Source organism: Rhinolophus sinicus, linkage group LG05 (assembly GCF_036562045.2).
Source record: "Rhinolophus sinicus isolate RSC01 linkage group LG05, ASM3656204v1, whole genome shotgun sequence".
NCBI classification, from domain to species: domain Eukaryota; kingdom Metazoa; phylum Chordata; class Mammalia; order Chiroptera; family Rhinolophidae; genus Rhinolophus; species Rhinolophus sinicus.
The window spans coordinates 70,926,763-70,940,647 of record NC_133755.1 but is presented as its reverse complement, the minus strand read 5'-3'; the positions used below and the strand labels follow the sequence as shown (position 1 = coordinate 70,940,647).

Sequence of the window (13,885 nt, the reverse complement as noted above, 5' to 3'; positions counted from 1 at the left end):
AGCTAAAACGCAGCGCTGCATCCCTTTTCAGAGAAAATTTGCGTCTGCACCATGAAGCGTTGTACATTATTTCTTAGCACTGCAGGGGGCTCAAGTCCATATGGAACCTTCACAAATATTACCACAGATCAAACCAGCGGCGTTTGCAGGCAGATTTGACATACCTATTTAAATGAACAGCAGGGGTCCTCGGGCAGCCTCGGGCTGTGCAGAGACAACCACAGTGGAAAGCCAGCGCCACAGCTCCATTACTCAGCAAAGACACACTCTACATTTATCATTCATTTCATTTCTGCCAGGGCAAGAAGCTCATTTGCCCAAGGTTAACAAAAAACGAAAAGAAGGTTTTCTTTTTTTTTCCCCCAAGAAATAAATGTACCTGACAAGTGGGGATTTTGTCCTTTGGGTTTGTGGGCCGCAAACAAACACCAATAAATAGCAGAGGAAATGCGTGCATGAGATTCAAGCAACCTGAAATCTGACTGGATGGGGGAAGCCCAGTGACTATTTCTGTAACTTCAAAAAGTCATACAATGAATAAAATAAAACTTGACTTCTGAGAATAAAATGGGTTCTGTTGCTTAAAACTAGGTATATGCATCCACACGTTTTCCCCACAGTAACTCAACGGAACTCCCAAATTTGCATGCTATCAAACACTACAGCTCTAAAACAAAAATTTCCAGTACATGTCAATGCAGTGGGAAGCCAAAGTGTAATAAAATCATTTCTTAGGTCTTTTGGGGGGGTCCCAACTCTAGTCTCAGACAGTGCATTAGCCTATGAAAAGCAAAATTTGTATCTGAATAACAAAAGCAAGGAAGACTCTCAAGGTGAATGCCTTCCAGCCCGACAGGGTTATGCTATGTACTCAGCCCTTTTCCTGCTTCATGACTTACCTGGACTGCACACACGTGCCTGTCACTGAGCTGAGCATCTGTCTCCTCACAGGATCTCAATTTGTAAGGGAAAGCATTTTGAGGACAAATCATTCTATTATAAATTCTATAATGTTTGCCTTTGGCAAAATTGAATTAATGAAATATGAAGCCTTTCAAACATACTGTCTTACCTCTGGAAGTCTTCTTTCTGTCCATTAGGAAACATACTAGGTAAGTTCTGAAGTTGAGTAAAATCTCTGCTATAAATAGTTACTTAGCTTACAGTTCCTATTATTTATCATAAATGTAATATACTTACATGCATTAGTGAATAATACGATGGTTTGCCGGTATAAAAGAGAAAATGAAACGGACGGCCATCTTCTCCCCACTGGGTTGCTAATAAAAAGCCAGATGAAAACAAATAAACAACAAAAAATATACACAGGGATCAAATAGCTGTATTTAATTGCAGTTATGAAACATTTATCATTCTGCTTAATTTTGAAAATTAACACAAAACATTAATATTTAGAATTTTAATATTTAGTATGCATAATGTGAATTTTTAAGATATTTACTACCTATTAACATAAAACAATGTTTCTATTTGATAAAACATTCCTTCATGTCTCATCATGAGAACTTCTATAACTTGTTTTAAGTGCACACATAAAATAGCCAAAATCATTCTGTTAGAACAACAACAAAAAAATTAGGTTTGGCTATAAATACAATGCCCTCTCACATTCTTAAAAAGGAAAACTGAGGAAAGTCAATAATGTAGTTCATTCAGGAAATCAGAAATGGGCAAACTACAACAAAGAAAAACACAATGGATTTCTCCATGCCACATTATTTGTTTCAACTCCGTGGTGACATACCTCTGAGAGTTTAAAACGTCTAAACCAGAAGTGCCCCCCCTCCAAAGGTGTCACATGTAATTCCTTTTGAAACACAGATGGTCATTCACATCTAATAAACACCAAACAAACTGAGAAATGGAGTCTCTGTAGTAAATAAACCAAACATAACTCCGCGTCCTTTGCCTATATTTTTATTGAGTTGTTTCCGTTAACGATTTGTAGGCACTCTAACAGATAAAAGATTACACTCCTCTATTACATAAGTTGTAAACTCTTTTTTCCCAGTCTGTCACATGTCTTTTAATTTTGTGTCTTTCATAATCAAAAAGTTTAAAACACATGTATTTGTAGAATATGTCACTTTTCCTCTATGGCAGTGTTTCTCAACTGTTTTTTTTTTCCATTATCCCTACTAAGAAGCCTTTTTAGACAGTTTTTCTCTAATTGCCTCCCTCTCCATAAAATTTTAATACCACAGATACACTGCACATCTGTTGATATGCACGGTGGCCCTTTGGAGGGCCCAACATTGCAACAGCTGAAATGTTTTTCATCTCCTGTGAACCAAGTTATGCCCCATTGTGGGAAACATCACCCCCACTGGGAAAGCATGCTTTAAGACTTCGGGCTTCCTAAAAATTACTTTCCTGTATTTTCTTTTGCAATTTTTATTTGTTTTTATGTTCAGAAATTTAATCTAACTGGAATTTATACTTGTGAGGCAGAAATCCAAGTATTTTGTCCAGGAAAGAGTTGTTACCCATTAGTGTTTTTAAATACTATACTCTTTTCTGTTGAAACACTGCCTGTACAATTAATGTAGGTTATCTTTCCCTTCTGAGAATAACTGGCATCACACACGGGCCACTTTAAGTGGAAACACTTAAAACAGAAACCAAAATTTCATAATATATGGTGGAAAAGAGTGCCGCTAGGGAGTTTAGCTTGAAAAATAAAACAAGATTCTTATTTGCCAATGATCTGTGGATGAATTAAATACTTCTCCAACATCCTTTTCATAAGCTTCATGAAATCCTGCATATTTTCCAGTATTTGTAACTTTACTGTGCAATTAATTTTCACTGTATTGTTACAGCAGTTAGAAAGTGACGAAGAAAGACAAACGTCATGATTGCAGATGTAAAGCTTGGAGCGATTTTTGAGTTGGGTCTCATTTCATGTGAGTATATGTGAGTGTGTGTGAGTGTATGTGTGTGTTTGTGTGTGTGTACTTGATTTTATAATGTATGTGTGTGTATATTATATATTAGATATATACTATATATATACACTTATTTCACTTAATCTAAGATGTCACAGATTTATAAGATGCCTCATCACGTACCTTACACAAAGAAAGAAAAAAAGTTGATGGCATGCTTCATAGTTTACATTGATTGTAAAATGAATCCTGTTGTCAAAGATGTTAAAATTTGAAAACCGAGTCTTAGAACTCACAAAATATGGCATAAACAAACAAATGTTGACACTGAATGCTCTATTCAGGTCTGTCTATTCTGCACCACTACCGTCACTTAATTAAAATCAACTTTTTGCTGTATTGTGATACCTGGTAGGCTAAGCTTTCTTCACTATCCTTATTTCTTTTTAAAAATTTCTTGCTGCTTTTTTGCACATTTGCTTTTTCACATACACTTTACAGGTTTCTCCCAAAAGTCTTACTGGGACACTGATTGAAATTATATTAAATTTATTAAAAATTTTAAAAGTACGCTCTGTGCAATATCATCTTTTCTTACAGGAACATGAAATCACTTTTCAGCTATTTAGATTTTCACTTATGATCTTTAAGTTTTATAATTTTCTATATAAATCGCCTTCATATTTTTGTAAGTTTTATTTGTATTTTAGTTTCTGTTACTCTTGATGCTGCTCCCAGTTATCTAAATTTTCTACAACATTAACTTTAATTCCACAAGTAATACATTCTTTTATTGTTTTTCAAATAGACTTTATATTTTAGAGCAGTTTTGGGTTCACAGCAAAACTAAGAGGAAGGTACAAAGATTTCCCTTATTCTCCTGCCCCACACATGCAAGTCTTCCCCTTTATCAGTCTCCCCACCCACTAGAGGGGTGCAATTGTTACAACTGATGAACCTACAGGTCATCATCACCAGACACCATTGTTTACATTGTTTATATCTTGGTGTTGTACACTTTATGGGTTTGGACAAACGTATAATGACATGTATCCACCATTAGAGTATCACAGAGACTATTTTCACTGTCTCAAAAGTCCTCTGTTCTCTGCTTGTTCATTATTCCCTCCCCCCAAACCCTGGTGACTTCTGACCTTTCTACTGTCTCCATAGTTCAGCCTTTTCCAGAAAGTCACACAGTTGGAATCATACAAGTAACCTTTTCAGATTAGCTTCTTTCACTTAGTGATATGCATTTAAGTTTCCTCCATGTCTTTTCAGGGCTTGATAGCTCCTTTCTTTTTATTGCTGAATATTCCATTGTACCAGTTTAATTATCCACTCACCAACTAAAGGACATCTTCCAAGTTTTGACAATCATGAATAAAGCTGCTATAAACAACTGTGTGTAGGTTTCTGGGTCGTATGGTAAGAATATATTTAGTTTTGTAAAAACTGTCAAACTATCTTCCAAAATGACTGTACCATTTCGCATTCCCAACAGCAGTGAAGAATTCCTGTAGTTCCACAACCTTGCCAGAATTTGGTACTATCAATGTTCTGGATTTTGGCCATTCCAATTGGTGTGTAGTGGTAGCTAATTGTTGCTTTAATTTGGATATCCTGGACATGGAGCATCTTTTCATCTGCTTATTTGCCACCTGTATATCTTCTCTAGTGAGACATCTGTTAAGATCTTTGGCCCATATTTGAATTGCTTTCCAATTGTTGAGTTTTAAGAGTTCCCTTATCTTTTGGATAACAGTCCTTTATTGAATATGTCTTTTCCAAATATTTTCTACCATTCTGTGGCTTGTCTTTTCATTCCCTTGACAGTGTCTTTTGCAGAGCAGACATTTTTAATTTTAATAAAATCAGCTTATCAATTCTTTCTTTAATGGAGCATGCCTTTGGTGTTGTATCTAAAAAACCAGGCCAAACCCAAGGTCTTCTAGGTTATTAATTATGCTCCATTTTTTTTTTAAAGATAGAGGCTTATTCAAATTGTCTACTTATTCTTGTGTGAGTTTTGGCAGATTGTGTCCTTCACAGAATTGGTCCATTTCATCTAGGTTATTAAATTTGTGGGCATAGAGTTGTTCATAGTATTCTTTCATTATCCTTTTAATGTCCATGGGATCTGTAGCAGTGTCCTTTATTTCATTTTTGATACTAGTAATTTGTGTCATCTCTCTTTTTTTTAGTTAGCCTGTCTACGGGCTTATTGATTATATTGATCTTTTCAAAGAACCAGCTTTTGGTTTTGCTGATTTTCTCCACTGATTTCCTGTTTTCAATTTCATTGATGTCTGCCCTAATTTTTATTTTCTTCTGCTTACTTTGGGTTTAATCTTCTCTTCTTTTTCTATTTTCCTAAGATAGAAACTTAGAGATAATTGATTTTTAGATCTTTCTTCTCTTCTGATATATGCATTCGATACTGTAAATTTCCCTCTAAGCACTGCTTTTGTTCACTCCTCTTATAAAGATTAAATATTAGAATTCCCTCACCAGAGGTCAGGTTAGAGTTTATTGTTCTAGACTCCCTCGGTGTATTGTGTAGATATATATATATATATATATATATATATATATATATATATATACACACACACACATACACACACACACACACACACACACACACACACATATATATATCTACTAAAATATAAAAGATTGCATGCTTTTTAAGAACACAAATGGCTTTTAAAAAAAATAAATAAACTTTTATTTTAGTGCGTTTTTCAGGACCCATCAGCTCCAAGCCAAGTAGTTGTTTCAATCTAGTTGTGGAGGGCGCAGCTCACACTGGCCCATGTGGGGACAGAACCAGCAACCCTGGTGTTATGAGCATCGCGCTCTACCCAACTGAGCTAACAGCCTGCCCCAAAACACAAATTGTTTTAACCTGTATTTACACTACATATTTGCTATAGACTGTGCCACGTCCCCCCCCCCAAATTCATATTAAACTAATCCTCAGTGTGTTGGTATTTGGATGTGGGGCCTTTGGGACGTACTTAAGGCTCTTCCCTCATGAATAGAATTAGTGCCCTCATAAAAGGAACCCCCGAGAGATCCCTGGTCCCTTCCACCATGAGAGGACACAGGGGCAGACACTGTTGTCTATGAACCAGCAAGCAGGCTCTCACCAGATACCGAATACAAAAGTAAGTAGAAGGAAAGAAATAATAAAGATCAAAGCGGCAATAAATGAAATAGAGGCTAAAAAACGACAGAAAAGAACAGTGAAACTAAGAGCCAGTTTCTTGAAAGGACAAAAAAAAATTGACAAACCTCTAGCAATATTTATCAAGAATAAAAGAGAGCCCAAATAAAACCAGAAATGAAAGAGGAGATTACAACTGACCCCTCAGAAATATAAAAGATTATTAAAAAATATGAAGAACAATTATATACCAACAAATTGCACAATTTAGAAGAAATGGATAAATTTCTAAAATAAATTACAACCTTCCCAGACAAAACCAGGAAGAAACAAACAGTCTGAACAGACTGATTATTAGCAATAGAATTGAAGTAGTAGTCAAAAACTGCCAACCAACAAAAGCCCAAGACCAGACAGCTTCACAGGTGGTCTACCAAACATTTAAAGAATTAATACCTCTCTTTCTCAAACTATTCCCCAAAAAATGAAGAAGGACGCTTTCAAACTCATTCTCCAAGGCCAGCATTACACTATTACCAAAACCAGACAAAGACACTACCAAAAAACCCAGAATTACAGGCCAATATCCCTGATCAGCACAGATGTAAAAATTCTCAACAAAATATAGTAAACCAAATTCAACAATATATTAAAAGGATTATATACCACAATTTAGTGTGATTTATATCATGAATGCAAGTATGGCTCAAAATCCACAAAACAATTATTGTGATCTATCACATCAACAAATCTAAGGAGAAAAATCATATGATTATCCAACAGACGCAGAAAAAGCATCTGAAAAAATTCAACATTCATTTATGATAAAAACTCGCAACAAAGTGCACGATATAGAAGGAACTTAACCTCTAAATGATAAAGACCATATATGACAAGCCCACAGCTAACATCATGCTCAATGGTGAAAAGCTGAAAGCTTTTCCTCTAAGATCAGTAAGAAGATAAAGATGCCTATTCTCATCACTATTATTCAATATAGTATTGGAAGTCTTAGCCACAGCAATCAGACAAGAAAAAGAAATAAACGGCATCCAAATTGGAAAGAAAGTAAAACTGTCACTATTTGCAGATGATATGATACTATATATAGAGAACCCTAAAGATTCCACCAAAAAAAAGCAAAAAAACAAAACAAAACTATTAGAACAAATAAATGAATTCAGTAAAGTAGAACAGGATACAAAATTAATATACATATAGGAATCCGTCATGTTTCTATACACTAACAACAAATGATCAGTAGGAGAAATTAAGAAAACAATCCCATTTATAATTGCATCAGAAAGAATGGAGGTGAAAGATCTGTGCTCTGCAAACTGTAAGACATTGAACAAGAAATTAAGACACAAGTAAATATAAGGACATACTGTGCTCCTGCATCAAAAGGATTATTATCATTAAAATGTCTATACTACCCAAAGCAAACTACAGAATCAATGCAATCCCTATCAAAATATCTATGGCATTCTTCTTAGAAGTAGAACAATAATCCTAAAATTGATATGGGATCACAAAAGACAATAATTAGCCAACACAATCTTGAGAAGGAAGAACAATGTCGGAGATATCAAAGTCCCTGATTTCAAACTATTCTACAAAGCTATAAATAATCAAAACAGTATGGTACCGGCACAAAAATGGACACATAGACCAATGGAACAGAATAGTGAGCCCAGAAATAAACCCTTGTTTATATGGTCAACTAATGTATAACAAGGAGGCAAGAATATAAAATGGAGAAATGACAGTGTATCCAGCAAGTCGTGTTGGGAAAACTGGACAAATCATGTAAAAAAAATAACCTGGACCACTCTCTTACACCACACACAAAAATAAACTCAAAATGTATTAAAGACTTAAATGTAAGACCTGAAATCATAAAACTTATAGGTAGTAAGTTATTTGACATCAGTCTTAGTAATATCTTTTTGAGTATGTCTCCTTGGGCAAGGGAATAAAAGCAAAAATAAACAAATGGGAATTCTTCAAACTAAAAAGCTTCTGCACAGTGAAGGAAACCATCAATGAAATGAAAAGACAACCTACTAAGTGGGAGAAGATATTTGCCAATGATACATCCAATAAAGGGTTGATATACAAAATATATAAAGAACTCATACAACTCAATAACAAAAAAATAAACAATCTGATCAAAAAAATGGGGAGAGACTATGAAGAGACATTTCTTCAAAGAAGATATACAGATGGCCAACAGACATGAAAACACGTTCAACATCACAAATCAAAGCCACAATGATACCACCTCACACTTGTCAGAATGGCTATTATCAAAAAGTTGACAAATAACAAGTGCTGGCGAGGATGTGGAGAAAGGGAACTCCTATACACTGTTGGTGGTACTGCAAATGGGTGCAGCCACTATGGAAAACTGTATGGAGATTCTTGAAAAAACTAAAAATAGATCTCCCATTAGACCCAGCAAAACTCTGGGTATTTAGCCGTAGAAAATGAAAACACTAATTTGAAATGATGCAGCATTATTTACAATAGCCAAGATATGAAAGCAACCTAGGTGTCCATTGATAGGTAAATGGATAAAGAAGATGTAATACATATACACCATGGAATATTACTCAGCAATAAAAAGAACACAAACCTGCCATTTGCAATATGGATGGACCTAGAAGGTATTATGCTAGATGAAATGTCAGAGAAAGACAAGTACTGCATGATTTCAGTTATACGTGGAATTTTTTTTTTTTTTAATCAGAACTAACGAACAAACAAAACAAAAACTGACTCATAGGAACAAAGAACAAACTGATGGCTGCCAGAGAGGAGGGGAGTGAAGGGACAGGTGAAAAAGGTGAAGGGGAAAACAGTCAATAATATTGTGATTACTTTGCATGGTGACAGATGGTTACCAGAATTAGGGTGTTGTGATCACATTGTAAGGTATATAAATGTTGACTCACTATATTGTACACCTGAACCTAATATAGTATTATTTACCAACTATACTTTAATAAAAAATTTCCAAATAAAATTATTAATATTGTCTTATGTTTTCCCTCTTTTTTTCCTTGACCAGGCTTGCCAGAAGTTAAACAATTTCATTGGCTTTTTCAAAGAACTAGTTGGTTTTATTTATCCAACCACTTCTTTTAAATTTCTTCATTTTGTCAATTTAGTTCTTTTTTCTGCCTTCTTGAACTAAATACCTAGTTCAGTTATTTCTAATTTTTCTTAATGCCTAATAATTATATTTGCCTCTGATAACACACTGTCCATATCCCATACGGCTTGATAGGAAATGTTTTCATTGTCATATATTTCTACACAGTTTGTAATCTCAATTTTGATTTCCTTTTTAACCCAGAAGTTTTACGGTTCCATTGATTTTAAGTCAGAAAAATCTAATCTATATTATACCTACTTTTTGGAAATTGTTAGGTTTTCTCTATTACCTATTACATCATAATTCTATTAATAGTCCATTGGCATCCTCATAGCAAATGCATTCTTTGCACTTGTATCTGTAGCTATAAAATCATGCTGTGTTATTCAAATTCTTTAGAGCCTTAGTTAACAGCTTTTGCTTTAAACATTTCAACGCTAAATCCTTGGTACAAAAAAGGTTCATGGTCCTCAGATCCACTTACTGCACACTAGCTTTTATCAATATAAACTAGCATTGTTGTCTCATTGAATGATTCCCTGATCTTGAATTCCATTTTGTCTAGTATTAGGTACTACTCATTGCTTCTGCCATCTATATAATCTTAGTTTTTCCCAATATTTTCATCACTTGCTTTAAATAGTAAAGCAGGATTTTTATGTTAACTCAATCTGGAAGCACTCATCTTTTAACAAGGGAAGCGATAGTTACAAGTGTCATAATCTATTCAAATCTAAAATTCACTAACATTTTTTAACATAAAAAATCAGTTTTTCCTATATTTACAAAGTACAGCAAAATTGGTAGGTGGATAGGTAGGTGGTAAAAAATATGTTGCTGATTCTGAAGAACTACTGTTTACATATGGTTAAATATAGTTAACTGCAAAGTAAGGAAATCTTACCAACACTGACATATTTCTAACATAACACATGGGCATTTTGCAGGGATGTACAGAAGTCCAGTTGTTACAGTACAGCTAACAGTAATAATTAACTTCTAATGCTGAGAAGCTGGTATGACACAGAGAAACAGTCTCAGAGGAAGAGATATATAAAAAGAGATGCAACTATTAGAGATATATAGGACAAAGTGAGGAAGAGACATAAATGAGGAGCCTGAGACACTGAGAAATAGAGGTGCCACTTTAAAAAAACACAGTTATTACATTTACAGAAAAGCCAGTAAGTGTAAGTTACTGTGCCTTGTGCATACAGTTTTATTTCTATAAAACTGAGCTGCACATTTAAAATTGATGTGCAGTTTTAATATAATCTTCACTTATTTCCCCAAAAGCTATTAATTAAATTATGTTATAGTTTATAATCAACCACGTCTAAGAATCGAGGAAATATGAGATAGAACATATGTACAAAAAGACTAAAAATATTCATAACAAGATTCAACGTAAGTTATTTCAAAGAGTGACTAGAGCAGTAGAACGGCAGAATGCCTAGCTTTGAACACAAGCAACATTTAGCAAAAACATCAATGCAAAACAAATAAATTTTTGTAGAAATACATGCTCTCTTACCGATCTATGTTTAATCGACTCAAACATATGGACTAATGCTGCCTGCACACTGAGCATTTGTGGCTACCAGGCTATTCTCTAATCTAGCCACACATTTCTACTGCTGAGTTACATGCTTACCAAGAGTCAGTTGTGTTTATTCCTAAACCTGTTTATCACTACTGTATTTATTTCTGTGATTACATCAACCAAACATTACAAAAACATAATATGAGTGAAAACAGAAAAGACAGTTGTTGCTTCTATGACAACTGAGTTGAATAGTTTAGACTCACAGGCAAGTTATTAAAACAACAAATTTGTTAAACTTCAGTGTGGTAAGGGGAAAAATCTGTAGGAATAATACAGAAATATTCTGCATGCAGACTTCTTAGGAAGTTTTTGTTCCATCGTAAGAAAATCAAAACTACAAAACTTTGATGATGCATCAGTGGCAGGATGATAGCAAAAGACTGATGAATAAATATAGATTTATATTTTGAGTGTTTTTAAGAAATGGTTTCTTGCTGAATACTTTTTAAATTAACTGACAACTACCACTGGTCCATAACGAATAAGAGGTTTCAATTTACATTAAAAAATAGTAAATATATTATTTCCTTAAAGCTTGTTGGATGTTTTCTCCAAGATTTCATTTTACAGGTTTAAAAGAAAGAGAAAATCTTAAAGGAACCCAGAGAAAACAGGGGGGCAGACAAGAATGATGGTTAACTGCTCATCAGAAATGATGTAAAACAAGAGACAAAGGAATCACATCAGTAATGAAAGATCAAAAAGGGGGAGAAAAATCTATATTCAGTGATAATATGCTTCCAAAATGAAGAAAAATTTAAAATTTTCATATGAAAAAAGTTGAATTAGTCTCCAGCAGATCTGTACCAAACTCTTCCTAAAAAAGATATACTGGGATACAAATAAATTAGTTGACATTAGTATAGGATTTAAACTCTAACCGGATCTAATTTTAATATTATTTAATAAAAAACAAATCCATTAACTCTGGTGATTCATTATTAGTTATAAAATATTTTTGACCTACTTCAGGACTACCATGACCTGACACAGATATGATCTCCGTAACACGTGAGTGACTGCCAATAAAAAATAGAGAACACTGTAGAATAAAAGAACTGTTTATTTCATTCTTGATCACATTTACTTACCTCTTTGTTTTGGAAAAATCTCTTCAGGATGCTGTAAAATAAATGAAAAGTGCATTAGATAATTACTGTATCATATAAACCTAAGTAAAATTTTTAAAAATATTAATTAAGATAATTACCTTCATTATGGGCCTGGCTCGCTTCTCAAACAAACCACTGGGGAAAAGGTAAGCAATAGCTCTCTGAAAATACACAGAAAGGTTAATTAACAATTGTTATAAGAAACAGTTAATGTTATGACTTAGTTATGACAGTTAGTTATTGAGTGCTTAGTATGTGCCAGACATCAAACTAAGAGTTTCATATACATTATCTTATTTGAAAATTATTTAAATGAATGAATAAATTACCACATACACATCCCCCAAAAGAAAAAAATATGTAACTACAGGAGTCCCCACTCCCCCCAGCCAAGGGGGATAGTTCCAAGACCCCCAGAGGATGCCTAAAACCACAGATAGTACCAAACTATATACATACACGTGTTTTTTCTCCCTATACTTTTATCAAAGCTTCTTTTGGGGTATCCGAATTGCCAGTATCCCTACTCTTGTACTTTGGGGCCATTTTTAAGTAAAATAAGGGTGCCTTGAAAACAAGCATTGCAATACCATGTCCAATAGGACCACTAGGTAACTAACAGGTGGGGAAACAAGTTCTCTTTAATGTCTGTTTCTCAATGGGGATGCTCTTGGCACTCTGTGACAGCTCCATTGCAGGCAACTTTCCCTGACACTGCAGGTCATTTAATATTCCTGGCCCTTTTCTAAGAAACTGTGCCAGCGATATCCCAGTGCTTGTGACGAATCTCACCCTTACACATTTCCAAGTATTCTTTACTTGCTAGGGTGCAGTACTGCCACCAACTTCAGAAATGCGTTAGCCACTAGTGTGTCTTCTCCAACACCCCTTTTCTCACACACACACACACACACACACACACACACACACACACACACAGAATGCACTTTCATTTTTGTTGACCATGGTCAGGTGAAACGCCTGTGGCCTTGGATTCAGCAGCATATCTGAACTCTAAGTGAACTTGGCAGCTCATGTAAGCAAGGCAATCCCCTTCTGGAGAGTCTGCTCTCAGGATGGGCCTGACCTGCTCGTCCAAACAGCAGATGTGCTGGATCCCATTCTGCTCCTGAAAATAGGGGGCCTATAATTTGGGGATATAAATTCAATTATATGAGGGAGTCCAGTTGTGTCTCTGGGTCAAGCTTCATTCTCATTCAGCCTTTTGCCAATGAAATTGAACTAAAAACAAAACAAAACAAAAAAACCCTTAAAAATCAGAGTGTTTGTTTTCTGAACTTTTTCTTTCTAAAACTAGGGATACCTCTCCCTTCCTTCTCTGAAGGACAAAGGGGGCACTTTTTAATAAGTGATGTGAGATTACTGATTGCCATTTGGAAAAAGATAAAACTGGATCCAAACCTCACACCATACACCAGAATAAACTAATAAGTCAGAGAGCTAAACATAGAAAACAAAAACAAAAACAAAAAACCCTCATACAGAAGATGTGGGTGAATTCCTTTATAATGTAGTTGTGGGAAAGTCTTAATTATGACTCAAAATTCAGAAGCAAAAAAAAAAAGATTGACCAATTAAGCTACAGTAAAAAAATGAAAAATATGGCTCAAATATATTCATAATAAGGAAAGTATAATTAAAACCACCAAGATAACACTTTTCATCTAATAGGACCAGCAAAAATTTAAAAACTTGACAGCACACTGGTAGCCAGATTAGAGACACTCTGATGCCTTGCTGTTGGGAGTGTCAAACGATACCACCTCTAAGGTTGGAAGATTGGCATTACCTAACAAACTACATATACATTTCTCCAAGCAATCTCACTTCTACGAATTTACCCCGAAGATATACCCCTCACATACAAATACAAAACAACATAAGCACAGGTTATTCATTGATTTG

General features: G+C 34.7%; 1 protein-coding gene across 1 annotated transcript in view; it reads right to left on the bottom strand.

Moving 5' to 3' along the window:
- The window catches only part of MRPS9 (mitochondrial ribosomal protein S9), a 57,351-nt gene that overhangs the window by 19,307 nt on the left and 24,159 nt on the right, over positions 1-13,885 (bottom strand). Inside the window, exons 3-5 of the mRNA XM_019751696.2 lie at positions 12,058-12,120; positions 11,939-11,969; positions 1,201-1,280 (exon numbers count right to left, since the gene is read on the bottom strand). Of these exons, the coding sequence (XP_019607255.1) occupies positions 1,201-1,280; positions 11,939-11,969; positions 12,058-12,120 (174 nt within the window). The remainder of the gene's footprint in view (positions 1-1,200; positions 1,281-11,938; positions 11,970-12,057; positions 12,121-13,885) is intronic.